At 33.8% G+C, this 14,967-nt stretch overlaps 1 protein-coding gene across 1 annotated transcript in view; it reads right to left on the reverse strand.

Moving 5' to 3' along the window:
- Positions 1 to 14,967, reverse strand: part of PKHD1L1 (PKHD1 like 1) — a 143,872-nt gene that overhangs the window by 29,149 nt on the left and 99,756 nt on the right. Inside the window, 10 exon segments of the mRNA XM_036876435.2 lie at positions 2,769 to 2,859; positions 4,396 to 4,517; positions 5,271 to 5,400; positions 6,054 to 6,157; positions 7,767 to 7,940; positions 9,300 to 9,429; positions 10,196 to 10,314; positions 11,715 to 11,844; positions 13,116 to 13,264; positions 13,621 to 13,709. Of these exon segments, the coding sequence (XP_036732330.2) occupies positions 2,769 to 2,859; positions 4,396 to 4,517; positions 5,271 to 5,400; positions 6,054 to 6,157; positions 7,767 to 7,940; positions 9,300 to 9,429; positions 10,196 to 10,314; positions 11,715 to 11,844; positions 13,116 to 13,264; positions 13,621 to 13,709 (1,238 nt within the window).

A 14,967-nucleotide genomic window follows, 5' to 3' on the forward strand; every position in this document is an offset into this window, starting at 1 on the left:
AGAACCAGAGAATTAGCATTACAAGTCATGCCAGAGTTTTATAAGCAATTAGCAGTTGAAGTTAAAATTCTTTTAAAAATTAAATACAGAATTCTGATGCAAATCTCAACGGGATCAAACATTTTTATGGCTCAGCCATTTACAGCTTACTCTTTTTAATATTTACTCTTATCTAGTTTGTCCCTTCGCATTACTCAGAATAATTGGATACAATTTGCAAAACTTTGGTTTAGTTACTAGCATCCTTCATTTATTATTTTTGATTAAATGAAACAGGAATTTTATTAGAAGGTACATGAGGTTTGGATTCAAGCAAGGCCAAACTTGAACCACAGTGATACTTCCTTGCTGTTTGTAAAATGCTTCCCCTGCACACCTTTTTGTTGCTGGTTCCTTCTGGTCACCCCATTTTTAAGTTAAGGGTCACTTCCTTAGAAGACCTTCTCTGACTACCTGAGTCAAAGTAGCACTTCAATTACTTTACTTAGCATTTTGAATTATTTTCACTTGATATTTTGTAATTACTTCTTTGAGAATTATCCATCTCTTCTCTCCTATTAGAACGTAAGCTTCATGAGAGAAGACACCATGACTAGCTCCTCCACCACCATATTCCTAGAGCCTAGAAGACAGGTGCTCATTAAATATTTATTGAATTAATGTATGCATGACCTTGGGAAGCTATTTAACCTTTTAGAACCTAAGTTTCCTTATATAAAAACGTTTTGATGCCTAATTCGGGGTTGTTTGAAAACCAAATTAAATAATCCATATGAAATGCCTCAATAAATGGAGGCTCTACTCATTATTAATATACAGGATCATTGAAGTAGATTTTTATGAAGGTTTTACTTATGTTCTGATCAGAGAGGAAACTTAATAACTTCCTCCCAATCATGCATAAATTGAGGATTCCCTAAATAGAGCAGCACCACCTCCAAAATTGTACTGAGTAATAGCTCTCTTGTCCACATCCCCTTGTAAGTGACTTCCTCCTATCCTCCATTAATTTTCCTTTCTTCCTGATACTTTGGGACTGAAATTTTACCTACGGGCTGCCTGGCTTCTATTCTGTTTCCTCCATGAGGTTCCACACAATGTTGCCGCCTGGACCCAGTGTGGTCATAGCTCTCTTCCCAGCATCCCAGAATCTCCCTTGTCTGGGAGATGGCCTAAATAAATAGATGACCCATTCCAGGAGCTTTAGTTAACCTCAATTGCTCCATGATGTCTCATATTTCAATTTCTTTTAATTCAAAACCTTCTGATAAACACTTTCAATTTAGGAATATCAATACAGTTAGTGAAAATGCATTACATGGTGTTATACATATTAGTAAATATTCATTTTCACAGGCCATATTTTAATTTTCAGAACACTACAACACCTCAAAGATTGCAGAGAAATGTCATATTTAAAAATTTTAAGTCAAAGAAAAGCCTCTTTGAACTGTTGGGAAGTAAAATATTTAATAAAAGCACACACCAAAGAATCAATTAAACTTGTTGGCAGTTACTTTATTTCTTCAAAATGTATTTGCACAAGAATGCTGATTCAAAGAATCCTAAAAGTACTCTCACAAAGATAAAAAAAAGTCAACTGTACAAGACATACATTTTTCTGAGAAAATCCCTTATGTTTTTACTAAGTTTTTCAAGAGGTAAGGCCAGCAGTTGTATTATTTATTGTAGTTTTTTGATCTGATAATTCATTTACCTAGTAGAAAAATAAGGAGATTATAAAAATTATTCAATATTAAGTCATCAGGCACCCTGTTCCCACTCACCTTCTATGGCTTTTTGTTTTCATACTTCGTGTTTCTTTATGTAGACACAAATATCATATATATTCCCATTTTCTTCTCTTTCTTCCACAAACCATATTATATACAAAACAGTATTATATACCATCCTGCAACCTCCTTTTATCACTTAAAATATCCTGGAGATTTCTCCATATCAAAGCATAGATATGTATTTTCTCCTTTTTTAGGGACCTAGTGTTCCAATGTCTGGCTTTATATAACTAGTTCAACATTATTGGACACAAGGCAGCTTTCAGTTTTCTGCTAGTATAGACAATGCGTGATGCATAAACTTATTCACACATCAGTCTTCAAGTGTTGTAGAGGCAAATGTTAGTTAGATTACCAGAAGTATAAATACTAAGCTGAATGTAGATGCCCCTATAATTTTGTTAGCTATTGGCAGATGCCCCTTTGTAGGGATCATATCCTTTTGTTCAACCATCAATGTTCCAGTTCCCCTACTGTCTTGCCAAGAGAGTAGATGTTCAGTTAATTCTTGATTTTTACTCAGCTGATAGAAATGTATTGAGAACTGTCTATGTCCTTTTTACTTTTTCATACTTGCAGGTTTTAACATATAAAAAAGGAGCATTTATTCCTTTAAAGCGGAAGCATAAAGAGTGGCATAAACCTATACACATGTATCTCTATGCTTAGAAATGTTGCTTCTGTGAGTGTGGTAGTAGAATAAGGTACTCATTATTCCAGTACCAGCCAAATCAAGAATTGGTTACTCTTCGAGTTTTTGGATCATAAACGTGGAAAAAAGTAATCTTTAAAAGTCTGTCCATATTTTCTTTAGACTCCAATGGTATCTTGAAATAATTTAGCCTGTTGAGTTCTTCCATTATCCAGGAGGAGGAGATATTGCATATGAATGAACAAACCACAATTATTTATTTCTAACAAATTTGGCCAAGTTATTTCTTAGTCTTAGTGAGTCTGTGCCAAAAGACTTACCTGAGCAAGGTTCACCGTCAATGCGGTATCCCACCCTTCCAAATCCAGCCACGACATTATTTTGTAAGATTGTATTGGTCCCTCTGTTTACCTAGTACAGTGAGAAAGTAAATGCTCTGGGTCAGGCTCATACACAATTATATAATGAGAACAAGTATGCGACATACATAGGAAAATTAATTATGACTACATTTTCAGGAGGAAAAGTTTTTCACCTGTTTCAACTTATATCACAAAAAAATACTGAAATTACTTTAGGTTCTTGGTGTAAAACTGTCAGAGAGATACTATACCTTCAACTTTATCAGGAAATTGCATTAAAGAGCTTGTTTTTTATTTCAGTCACAAAATCCACTGGGTGTGGTTCAATATTTACAAGCCATAGATCATATTCCAGTGTTATAACAAGGTTACAAGGATCTTATCACTCTTCTTGGTTATATTCTGTTACCGATTTCATTTATTAAGAAAAAAACCACCAATGCAACTACAGTAGACCATAAGACTCAAACAGGCATTCACTCATTTAAATAAAATCTGCTATAATAAAAAGCTGGGTTAACACAAATGTTAAGTAATTACTACATGGTTTTATTATGAGCCAAGTCAGAGTGGCAGAAAATGAAAAGCGTAGAACACAGACCTAGTTCTTGCCTATGGTGTCAGCAAAACAGTCAAGATCTCAATTATTTAAAGCATATCAAACATCTTTAGTTTTAAAGATTTTGATAAACATAGTCAAATGGAATTCATAAAAGTAAAATACCTTTTCCTTAAAAAAATACAGATCATTGAAATATTTGGAATTAACATTTGATTACATTCTAATATCTATAAGTAGATAAAAAGAGGGGATTATTACCTCGTAAATGTATACTACGTTCCAGACATTTAGATTTTACTTTAAAATGATTATAATTAGTTGCACAAAAACAAAACTCAATCCTTATCCCACATTTCAAAGATAACTATTTTAATTCTTTTTCATGCCCATGGTATACGTATATAAAATAAAAACAAGAGGAAGCTATGTTTCCTTTGCAAATCCTTTCTCTGTAGTTTCTATTTTCTTGCATGTAATCTCATTCTACATCTAAAGACCTACAGTAATTGAAGAAACTTCATGGTAAACAAGAAGGACCCAGGTAGTAATATCAGATAAGAGTAAGTAACCTTACAAATAGAATCCCAAGAATTTTAGATAAGAAAGGGGTTTTAGAGACTCTATTGTCTATCATCCTAATTTTCCATACCAGAAAGGAAAGGAAATTCACAATTAAGTAGTAATATGTACAAGGCACTCAATTAGCAGCAGAGGTCTTGCACCAGAACTTGAAAGCAATAATGTTGGAGAAGCAAAGAAATAAGATAACTCTTAAAACCAATGGACATAAACACAAAAAAATCAAATGGCTATTGGAGCTCACATCTTTAATGAAAGTTCATTCATTCCTTTAATTAGGTCATTTTATTAGTACACCAATATTTACCTAAGGAAGAAATAGTCTTCAATAACATTTTGAGATTTGAGATTTATAATTTCTACAGAAATTATAATCGTCAATAAGGAAATTATAAATTATAATTTTGCATACTTCTGTATAAATTATAAGTTTATTCATATTACCTCAATTGCTGCATGCCAGAGGGTTGAAATTAAATCTTTTTTGTTCTGATAGGTTCCTGGCCAAACTGAAAGTACAACCAGGTTTCCTCGAACTCTGTTGGCATTCCCCCATATCCTTATGCCTGGAAAAAACATGAAATCCCTCAGTACATATATAAATTTTTAATGAATATTATGGAGAATGTCTTTCTTTTTTTTTCCATGGAATTACTTTTCAAGGTTAAGCCTTACAAATAAACCTTTTAGATTTTAGAGTAAGCCCTCTGAGCGCTTTGATACAGAAACTCTATCTCTTCAATAGATGAACTAAATTAATCTTCTGGGGTGCTTCTTACACATGTAGGTTCACAGGCTCCACATCAGATTTTAACACACACATAAATTTTATACATCTTAAATGAGTTTGTATTATGCTTCATAATGACATTCAAGAAAGAATAACCTCCTAAAATCAAATACAATTTTTATAAAATAATATTTTGTGGTAATATTTTTGATTGATACCTGAGGACTATTTCAAAAGTCATAGTAATTTAAAGTGTTAGTGATTAGATAGATAACTCACATAAGATCATGGTCTGATAAATAATTCTTTTTGGAACTGCCCCATATGATTGCCATGGCTACCTGTGACTACTTAAATGTAAAGTAAGTACCATTAAATTAATTCAATTAAAATAAAAAATCCAGTTCCTCAGTCACAGAAGTCATATTTGAATTGTTCAGTGGTTACAAGGGTTTTAGTAATTACCATATTAGTACAGATATAGACTATTTCCATTCTCACAGAAGATCTATTGGACAGCATAGCTCTAGAGTTTACAGATAAGATTGTCTCAGAAAGACATGTTATTTGGATGAAAATATTGTGTTACCTTCCCCCACTGTAAAGTGAATGATGTTATCATCTATGTCCAATCCATCTGTCCCAAACACACCAATTGCTGGGGAAAAGCCATTGTGAAAAGCACACCCTCGTATGTAAGATAGGCCCCGTTCTTCAGTCTATAAAACATCAGGATTCAGTCAGCATTTTAAAAGTAAAATTAAAATATATTTAAAGAAAAAACTGATACAGGTGATTTTCAGGAAACAAATCTTGATAAATAAAATATTTGATTTATATTCCATGAAAGGAGATGATTTCTTAATAGATCTTTTAATACTGAGAAACTTCCATGGATCTTCAATTTATGACTAAATAAAGCAAGAAATTATGCTTATTTTAAATGCAGATACAAAATTTTTAAAGACTTTCCCTTGCATTTATATTTCTACCATTACTTATAAAATGCTAAGGAACTAAACATTATTTTTCAGAATATTTTACGAGAAAGCAGGAATTTTTTTTTTAATTACAAAAGTAGATACTCTGGGCAAGAGGTTACAACTCAAATGTCTTTAGGAACATGAATAGGATAGGGGTTTCAGCTTCAAACATACAAGTTAATTTTTCATTTTCGCAAGAAATATTCTCTCTCTCACTTTTTCTTAAGTCATCAGCCTTCTAAGCACATTAATTTTCCCACTTTTGACAGTGGTATGGATATATAAACAGGCTTTTCATTTGGGATATGGCTAATGAGTAAAGCTAAATGAAAAAAAAATCAAGATATTTTATTTTGAATACATACAAAAATTAAAAATATAGTACAAACCTGTCCTAGGTTAAGAAATGTTACAGCATATCTTGGATCTGTGCTATCCCTGAAGCCTTCCTGCCCACTGCGATAAAATTCCACATTACTGATTCTTGCATTTCCTGCGGGGGTTGGGGGAAGAGTTATAAAATTGGTTTTCTTGAAACAATTAAATATACTGAAAAGCTACAAAAGTTTTAATTTTCCAAATTAAAAGTTTGTTTTCAACTTCTTCATGGAAATCTCATTCATTTCTCTTTGTTCCTTTAATCCAAATAAGGAAGTATTTCTGCATTTTTTCTCACTGTCCCCCAGAAGAGCCATTTTAGGGATTTTATTTTCCCAACAACCTCCCCTCTCCATGAAATTTTAATACCACAGATACACTGTGCATCTGTTAATGTATAGTGGCCCTTTGGAGGGTCATAAACCATTGTTTATCTAAGGTTTTCTTGGCCCCCAAATACCAATTCTCTCCCTCTTCTTGGTGATATTGTCTGTGGAGAATGCATGACATAAGGCATGAGATAGAATTTACCTGCCATTTCAATTTGGATGCTCTAAAGAGTTTTTAAGTGCATTATCTTTACATAATCTCTTTCAGAATATGCATTGCCGAGTATCTGCTAATCAATTTGTTATAAGTACCACTGGGGTGACAAGAGGCAGTTTCAGAGATTAGTAATAAAAGCAGTAACAATCCATTAGAGGGGTTACTCTGAGCAAAGTGCTGCACAAAGTGTTTAACAGGCAATCTATGGGTTAATTCTCATACAACGCCCTGTAGGTTAGGAACATTTATTATTCCTATCTTCTATATAAGGAAACAGGCACAGAGATTCACGGCTGGTAAAAAAAACAGTAGAGGCTATTCCTTGTTTCGAAAACTGATACCTAACGAAATGCACTGAAGAAGAGTAATTTTGTAAAATGGAAAAGCCTGTCTTGAGATTCATGAGCCAACAATTGGATGTATATAGTTGAGAACGCACGATGAGCAAGAGAGACAAAGAAGAAATTGTTCCTAGAGATCATCTAGGCCATAAATGTGTTTTCTTTACTTATATCACAAAACAATCTGTAGGAGCAAGGAAGGGTTGTCATGGGAATAGGGTCTATCATGGGATTTGAAGTGAAAGAGATGTGGATTCATATCCAAGGTCAGAGCAGTCTCACCCCTCTAATCATCTATTTATCTATCTTTAAGAGAGGGAAAATATTTATGCTATTGCACTATGAAGAGTGAGATAATGTCTGTTAAATGCTTAGTATGGCATTTGTAATCTTGCATCATGATAATCATTATCATCATCATCATCGATTAAGTTTCTGTTGACAGATAATGACCAATAGGTAGAAATTACAATGGGATAGCTGCTTGCTCAATATAAAGGTTTCTAAAATTAGAGCTGTTGCAAATTGGAACAGGCCCTTGCAGTAACCAATCCTCTTTTTTGCCTAGTGTCTCTTCCTTGTTCCTGTTCTCCTCTGTCTACAAAAGCTTCTCAGTCCGTACAGCTCCTCAGAGCTCCTTTCTGTCTGCTAGATTGGATGATGCCTGATTCAGAAATCATTGAATAAAGCCAGTAAGATCTTTCAGTTTTACTCAGTTGAATTTTGTTTTTAAAAATAAGTGAAACTGTATAGAAAAGAGAATTATCTAAGAACTAACTGAACATAGGAGAAACCAAGCAATATTTCATTTAGAAGATAAACTGAATTTGTACCAACCTTTAAATGTCATCATATTTTCAGTGAATGTGCTGACCAGGACTCGTGCACCAAAAGATTCCTTGTACCAACCGGGGTACTCGTCACCAAGTATTTTGATGTTCCTGCTCAGTATCCCAACATCAGCTGCTAATGTGTAGCTCTGACCTGTTCCAGGAACATGATATCTCTCAGCTGCAACATAAAGACAGCTAAATTATTACCAATGAAGAAAAAATACCTCTGTTGTTTGGGTTTCTTTGCAGTTCATAGGACACATACATTTCTAATATGCCAAAAATCAACATGAATATATGAATTGATCAGAATTGCATGCTTGAACATACACAGATGGCAGACTAAAATATGGTACTTTTTATTTCTAAAATGGAATTAATCAAAAGTATTTCATTTACACCAAAATGGTTATTATAACCAGAAATTATGATGTTATTACTTAGTTGGTAGTTTGCAGTCATTTCCTATTATATGCAAAAACACTGCTGTAAGGCAAATTGAGAAGCTTTTAATTTTAATAGATGAGGAAATGAGGTATAGAAGTGAAAGAATTTGCCCCATGTCCTGTGGAGAATCAGCATCACATAGGTAGGTATATTTCCTGATGCCTAAACTTCAACCACAATTCTTTATAAATATGTAGTGGCATATCAGTCTGAACATTTAGATCTTAATGATTCATAAAATATAACCTAAATTAAATTCTAGATATCTTACTCAAAACTTTAAGATAAGTAGGTGCATTTCAGGCAGAGAGAAATATTTCATAATTTAAAAGAATATGTAGTGTCAAACTTCCAAGATCATTTGTCTTACAGTGAATGTTCTTCAATGTAACTTTTTCCTTTTAATTTAAAGAAAAATACGTATTATATACTGCTTTAAAATGCTCTTATAAGTTTCTTTTTCATGAGGGTCAAATATCTGTCCATTTATCCTGCCACCTTACAGTTGGAGTTCTCATGATCCTCAGAAGCATCTGAATGGCTTTCCTAACACTATACTCCTGTGTGCTTCTGCTTCCTGGGATTCAGGTAAAGGTAGCATGTCCAATAGGAAAGCCTGGGGTGCTGGGATGGCCCTGATCCCATACTCTTCAGATGATTCTGATTAATTGCTTCTCGTCTTGAGAATTTACAGCTGTACCATTTTCCTATAGCTTATCTAAATGCAGTTACAGCAAGGGAGTGTGTTAATGAAACAAATTAGGACAAAGATACTCTCAAATCAGGGTTTCTCAAAATTCAGGGTGCAAAAGAGGCACCTAGAAGCTTGTTAAAACAGTAAGTTCCAGCCTTATTCCATGGAATGTGAAACAGTGGTGTTTGCTGAATATTTGCTGAATGAATGAATGCATACAGCAGGGACTATTGGTCCCCTTGGTTAGTAGCACCAATCTGAATGAAATGCTCCTCAGAAATATTTGTGAGATGCTTTTTTATCAAGTAATTGTAATTACAAAGGAAAGCACTAAAAGTGTGAATATTTCAAGACATTTTAATTACGCATCTATTTGTTTAAAAAGCAGCCACTTACCAAGGTGAGTGTAGGAAAGGGTATCATTGAGAATAAGAGTTTTCTGATCATGTAGGATTCTAATGATACTTCTAGTTTCTGTCTGGTGGAAATCATAGCTTGTGGTTGTTATCACAATCTCTTCTCCCTCCTTAGAAAAATTCAAGTGCCAAGTTTAAGAACAATTTTTAAAATAGTTTTCTATTTCTTAACAACTATTAAGTAATTCTAATTTAATTTATATCTAGTTGGCAATTGCAGCATTATCAGAAAGAACAAATTATACATTTAGGTCTTTAAAAATAAATATGCTGTGATCTATATTATGATTTCTAAATTTTGAATTATTTCAGCATTTCCTTAAATTTAAGGATAAAACAAACTATATGTTTAGGTCTCTAAAAATAAATATTCTGTGCTTTCTGTTAAGAATTATAATTTTGAATTATTTCAGCATTTCCTTAAATTTAACTTAGTCATTAAAGAAAATCACAGGCAATATACTTTAAAAAATTAAATAGATAAAAGCAAATATATTCATATTTTTATTAAAAACTGGTCAGTACAATATTCTTAAGGCTTAGAAGAATTTCCCCAGATTTTGTTTTTACACAACTATCATTTGATATTCCTGAAAAGTAAAAGACATATATAAAATTGTTTATACAAAATCTTTCCTGATTTTCCTTTCATGACTAATATATACATAATGTTCTTTATATATTTAGAAGGATCTTTGAGATTCCAATTTTTAAATGCTTGTCATCAGGTGAGCTTTTTGAGGGCAAGTTGTTTATAAAATACACATTTCCCTGGTTAATCATGTGAGAAAATAAATGCCCATGAGAATAAAGAAGAAGGCTTTTAAGTCGACCCGGTATGTGTATTCACTCTCCACCACATGGTATTTCCTCTACCTGCCAATCCACAGCATCCATCAGAGACAGGGTTTTGGAACCTGCTTCTGCAGTTTCTGAGAGCTTGGTTTTGTATATTGAACGTGGAATTCCATGAAGATCCAGCTCCCCAAACACCCCTGAGGGAGAAAGACATACTCCCATTTATTCACCACACAGAACTGAGTTAGATGTTTGTCTTTTCATAAAAGATAAATAATTAATATGTTTTAATAAGTGACTGGACATTTTAGAATGAATGGAATGAATTGGGGTTTTCTGCTCAGGGCTAAGAAGGTTTTGACCCTTTGACAGACTTTAGGAATCTGGTCTATAGAAATTAAAGCCAGTTCATAAAGATAAATGAATAAGGATGTTTACTACAACAATATTTGGAAATATTAGAGAACTAGAATTAATCCAAATGCCTACTAATTGGAGAATAACAGAATAAATTATTATATATTAATACAGCAATCTACTATAAAAAGGAAAAGTGTTATCTATAAGCAGTGATTTGGAAAGATATCTACAATATATTAAGTGAGGAAACAAAATTGCATAGTAATATATTTAGTTTGACCATATTTTTCATAAAAGGCACAGTACTACTCTATCATAAATAAAGGCATGTAATACAAATAAAGGAATCAATGAAGAACATACGACATGAAAAAGTTGCTAATTAATACTAGTTTTCTCAAGAGGAGGTAGAATTGGAAAGATGTACATTTTTTCTTAATATTTTGTTTTGATAGTGTGTGTGTCATTTGCAATGCTACTTTTGAAATAAAAAAATAAACACAGAAAAGCAAAATTTTCATAAGATGGAATTTGTCTGCCTTGGGACATTTGCCAGTGGAGAGCTGATTAGTTCAATCTCAAGCCATTTTCTATGCCCTTATTTATTGATTATCACTGTTTTACAAATTGTACTAGGGCAACTGCAGTACCTGCTTATATGCATCTTTTAAAAAAATATGCAGTGGTATTAATAAATTCAGTTACTAATTATGACCAAACTAAATCCTTTCAGTTCCTTTGTTTTCCAGGCTCAAACAGGAATATGTACAGTCATACAAATGCAGCTGGGATGTTAAAATTCGGCAACAGTTGTGATAGGGTAGTTAAGAGCAGAGTCAACTGATCCACTGATTTTTAATATTGTAAATGGAAAAATGTGTAGAAAAGCTACCTTTTAGGGGAAAAGCACTGGAGTATGAAATCATTCTTGCTTATATAAAGGAAAGACTATAAGAAAAAACAGATTGGAGAAAAAAGATACATATGAGGAGGTTTGTTAATGTTAGTTTGCAATGAATTATATTTTGGTTTAAATATACACATCTACATTTATTTTAATGTGACATGACTTAATTTAAAAGACCTCTGCTCTTTTATAACCCTTTACTGTAAATAATTGTCTGTAAAAGCTTCTGATATCATAACATCATAACTGGTACCAAGTACTTAAGTGCTCTATGTTTTAAAATAGATTCTAAAAACTGATATGACACTTTTGGTATCTGGAAACACATACCTAAGACCTTTGATCCTTGATTTGGTCCTTCTGGAAGAGCCCATTCTGGAGTAGAATGATTTCCTCTAAGAACAATCTGTAATTCTCCTTTAAAAGGGTTATCTTCCCAGCCACCAATTAATCTACCTCCCTGCAGTGAAACAAAATTGTTAATGCTTAAAAACTGAACAGAAAAAAACTCCCCCCATAAGAAAGGAACTAGGAAAGCACTGGCACCCTCTTCTAGTAAAAAGGAGTGAATTTTGTCATACAAAGAGCAGTGTTATAGCTGGAAGTGATTTAACCCATTTCTTTTGGAACAGGCAGTTGAAATGATTTTTCCAAGGTCAAATCATTATCTACTTACTGTTAGAACTGAATCTAAAACTGAGACCTGCTAAGACCTACGCTAGTGCTATTTGTACATATCACACTGTATTTTATCACAATATGCATACATAAAATATGCTTTTCACACTTAAATCCAAGCTATCGGAAATGTGTGTCGTTGTTACAATAATAATCCCTATCACTAAATACTTGCTGATTCTATGTCAGGCATAGCATACACAGCTTTACAAATATCATTTAACCTTTACACTAAATCCATGAACAAGTATTATTTTCACTTTATAAGTGAGACAGTGATACTAAAAGAGATCAAGTAACTTTCCCCAAGGTTACCCAACCAACCAACAGAGAGGTAAAGATTCAATCGTAGCTTTAATTTACCTCAAAGCTTGTGCGCCTAATCAAAATGTCACAAACCTTTAAAGCATTGAAGGCTAAGTTTCATCAAAGAAAAGTTAATACTCTTATTATGTTTTAATGGTGCCTAATAGCTTTTTGGTTTGGCCATTCTTTTTAGTGAACAATAATAAAAGACTGACAAAACAATGCAATTGATTAAACTATTACTTGCTCAAAACCATCTGAGGTTTATGAGAGAATGAGGTGATTGTTTGAAACAACTGAAATATTTTTATTCGTCAGCTCCCACTCTCATAATTCTATCTAGGTCCATACATTTTAGGAAATACTGTTTTTTTCCTAAAAAAAAAATGAAAAGTCTTAAAATCTTTCATTTTTTCCCCAGAACTCCTGGAGATTCTCTGTTTGTTGGGGCAAATTGTGAGTTTAACTTTATCTAATAATACTTTAAATATTCTACGTAGGACTGAAAACGGGCAAACCTCACAGTAAAAAGTAGCCTGGTACTTACTCCTTCTGGAATGCCTAGTCCACAATTTGATGGACAGCAGAAATATACTGGATTTACCTGAGGCTCGCTTTTCATGGGCTTGAGCAGTTTGTGTTTACTCGCATGCATTGAATACGCTTTCTCAGAATTTGTTTTAGTAAATGTCCAACATTTTAGAATTTTATTAATAAGGGTAAAATTTATAAGACCCCTACTCCTACCTGCAGTGATATGTAGGTAGCATTCAGAACAACTTTCCTGTAAGGAGACTCTGCAGCACCCACGTTATGTTTATCTTCCAGCTCTAGAACCCCCCAAATAATGAGCCTTTCCATTGGTGGAATATCTGTGTCTGCTACAATCCATGTTCCTGTAAAACAATACTTTAATATAAGAAATATATAATAAGTCATAGACTATAACCTATAGGTAGGACATTGAAAACCTTAACAGTGAGTCCTAGCTTTGCCATTTATGACCCTTTTTCTACACAATGGCTAATTCTTCTCTCTCCCAGAAAATATGTATTCTTAATATTCAGGATTAAATCCACACAAAACCCAGAAAGCTAGATCTAGTATCCAGGGCATAGTAAAGGAATTCACCTCTTTATCTTTGCTCTTTCCCCAAGGTGTGCTACAAAAAAGTGCAATGCTAACTTTGTGGTATGTATCCTAATGTTGCATAAATGCCAAGCATTATATTTGTTTATGTTTGTGTACTTGCCTTCAGGAATAACCACATTTGTTCCTGGGTGAGGTACGGTATAATTATTTTCTCGAGATGATTGCCAAAAAGAGTCATTTGACCATAAGCTGAAAAGAAAAGAGAAATAGTTCCCTGAAGTATCATCTCTATATATTTAGTGACTATCTCTTTAGGGTGCAGCCCTATACTAGATGTTTTGGGAATAACCATGAGAACTAGTTTATAATTCACTTAGTAGACAAGCTAATAAGTACACTTAGTAAAATGCTCAACATGCACAGCTAGTTTTTTTCTCCACTGAAGAAAATTTCCTTCCCATCCACAGTCTGAATTGCTTTTTCTCTCACTGAATCCTTATTTGTGAGACCATGATTTTGTCTAAATTTCCTTGTAAGATTAAACATGGTGGAAAGTGAAAGAAAAAAGCATCCTTTGTCCATTTAAAGACCCTTATGCATGATACTATTTCATGAGGAAAGAGAAAAAAAGAATAGAGTAGGCTAGATTTTGTGAAGGGAGGGATAGAAGAATGGTTTTCCAGTGAGCAGAATTCACACTGTGGGGGGAAAACCGATACTAACACATACACACACAGCCTATCTACACATACTTCTGCCTATCTTGGTGTAGACCAATCTTTTACACGAGTCATAACATGTATTAATTAAACATTTAATAATTTTATCTACCTTCGACCTCAGAGCTTTTTGACCAATAACCTTGATGGCTTATAACTATAATAAAGCCCTCCGGAGTTTTTTTATGAGCCTCCCTGCCTTCTCCTCTGTCCCACTATAATACTCACAGAGTAGCAAAAGTGGTCTTCTCAAAATGTAATTTGAAATACGGCACTTAGCTGACAGTCATTTAAAGGCTTCTCCTATTTCAGTCTGCATGAACTGGTCTGATTTCCACCTGTATCCAACACATTTCTGGGCCATTTTTCTGCTCGCCAGGGTCCAGCCATGCTGATTTTCTCTCAGTTCTTAGATACGCCACACTATTTTCCACATCAGGGCCTCTGCCCAAGTTGCTGCCTTGGCCTAGAAACTTCCCCTCTGGCCCTTCACGTTGCCAACTCTTCCCCATCCTTTGGGGCTCAGCTGCAATGCTCCCTCCTTTCATAGGTTGTTCCTGACCACCCTGCCCAAGAATGTCACTGCTCTGTTGTTCTCTGTCCCGGCCCCATAACCATTCCTGTTATAACCTTCATCATAACTCACTCAGGTACTTTACCTTCTGTTTACTTTTTTGTTTCTTTGTTTGCTGGTGTTGGCATGTGTCTGGAAAGAATGTGTGTTGAGGGAAGGGACTGTTAGGCTGGAGGAAGGAAAGACAAGGACATGCAAACAGAAAGAGAGATGC

The sequence above is a fragment of the Manis pentadactyla genome, chromosome 3 (assembly GCF_030020395.1).
Source record: "Manis pentadactyla isolate mManPen7 chromosome 3, mManPen7.hap1, whole genome shotgun sequence".
Lineage (NCBI taxonomy): Eukaryota > Metazoa > Chordata > Mammalia > Pholidota > Manidae > Manis > Manis pentadactyla.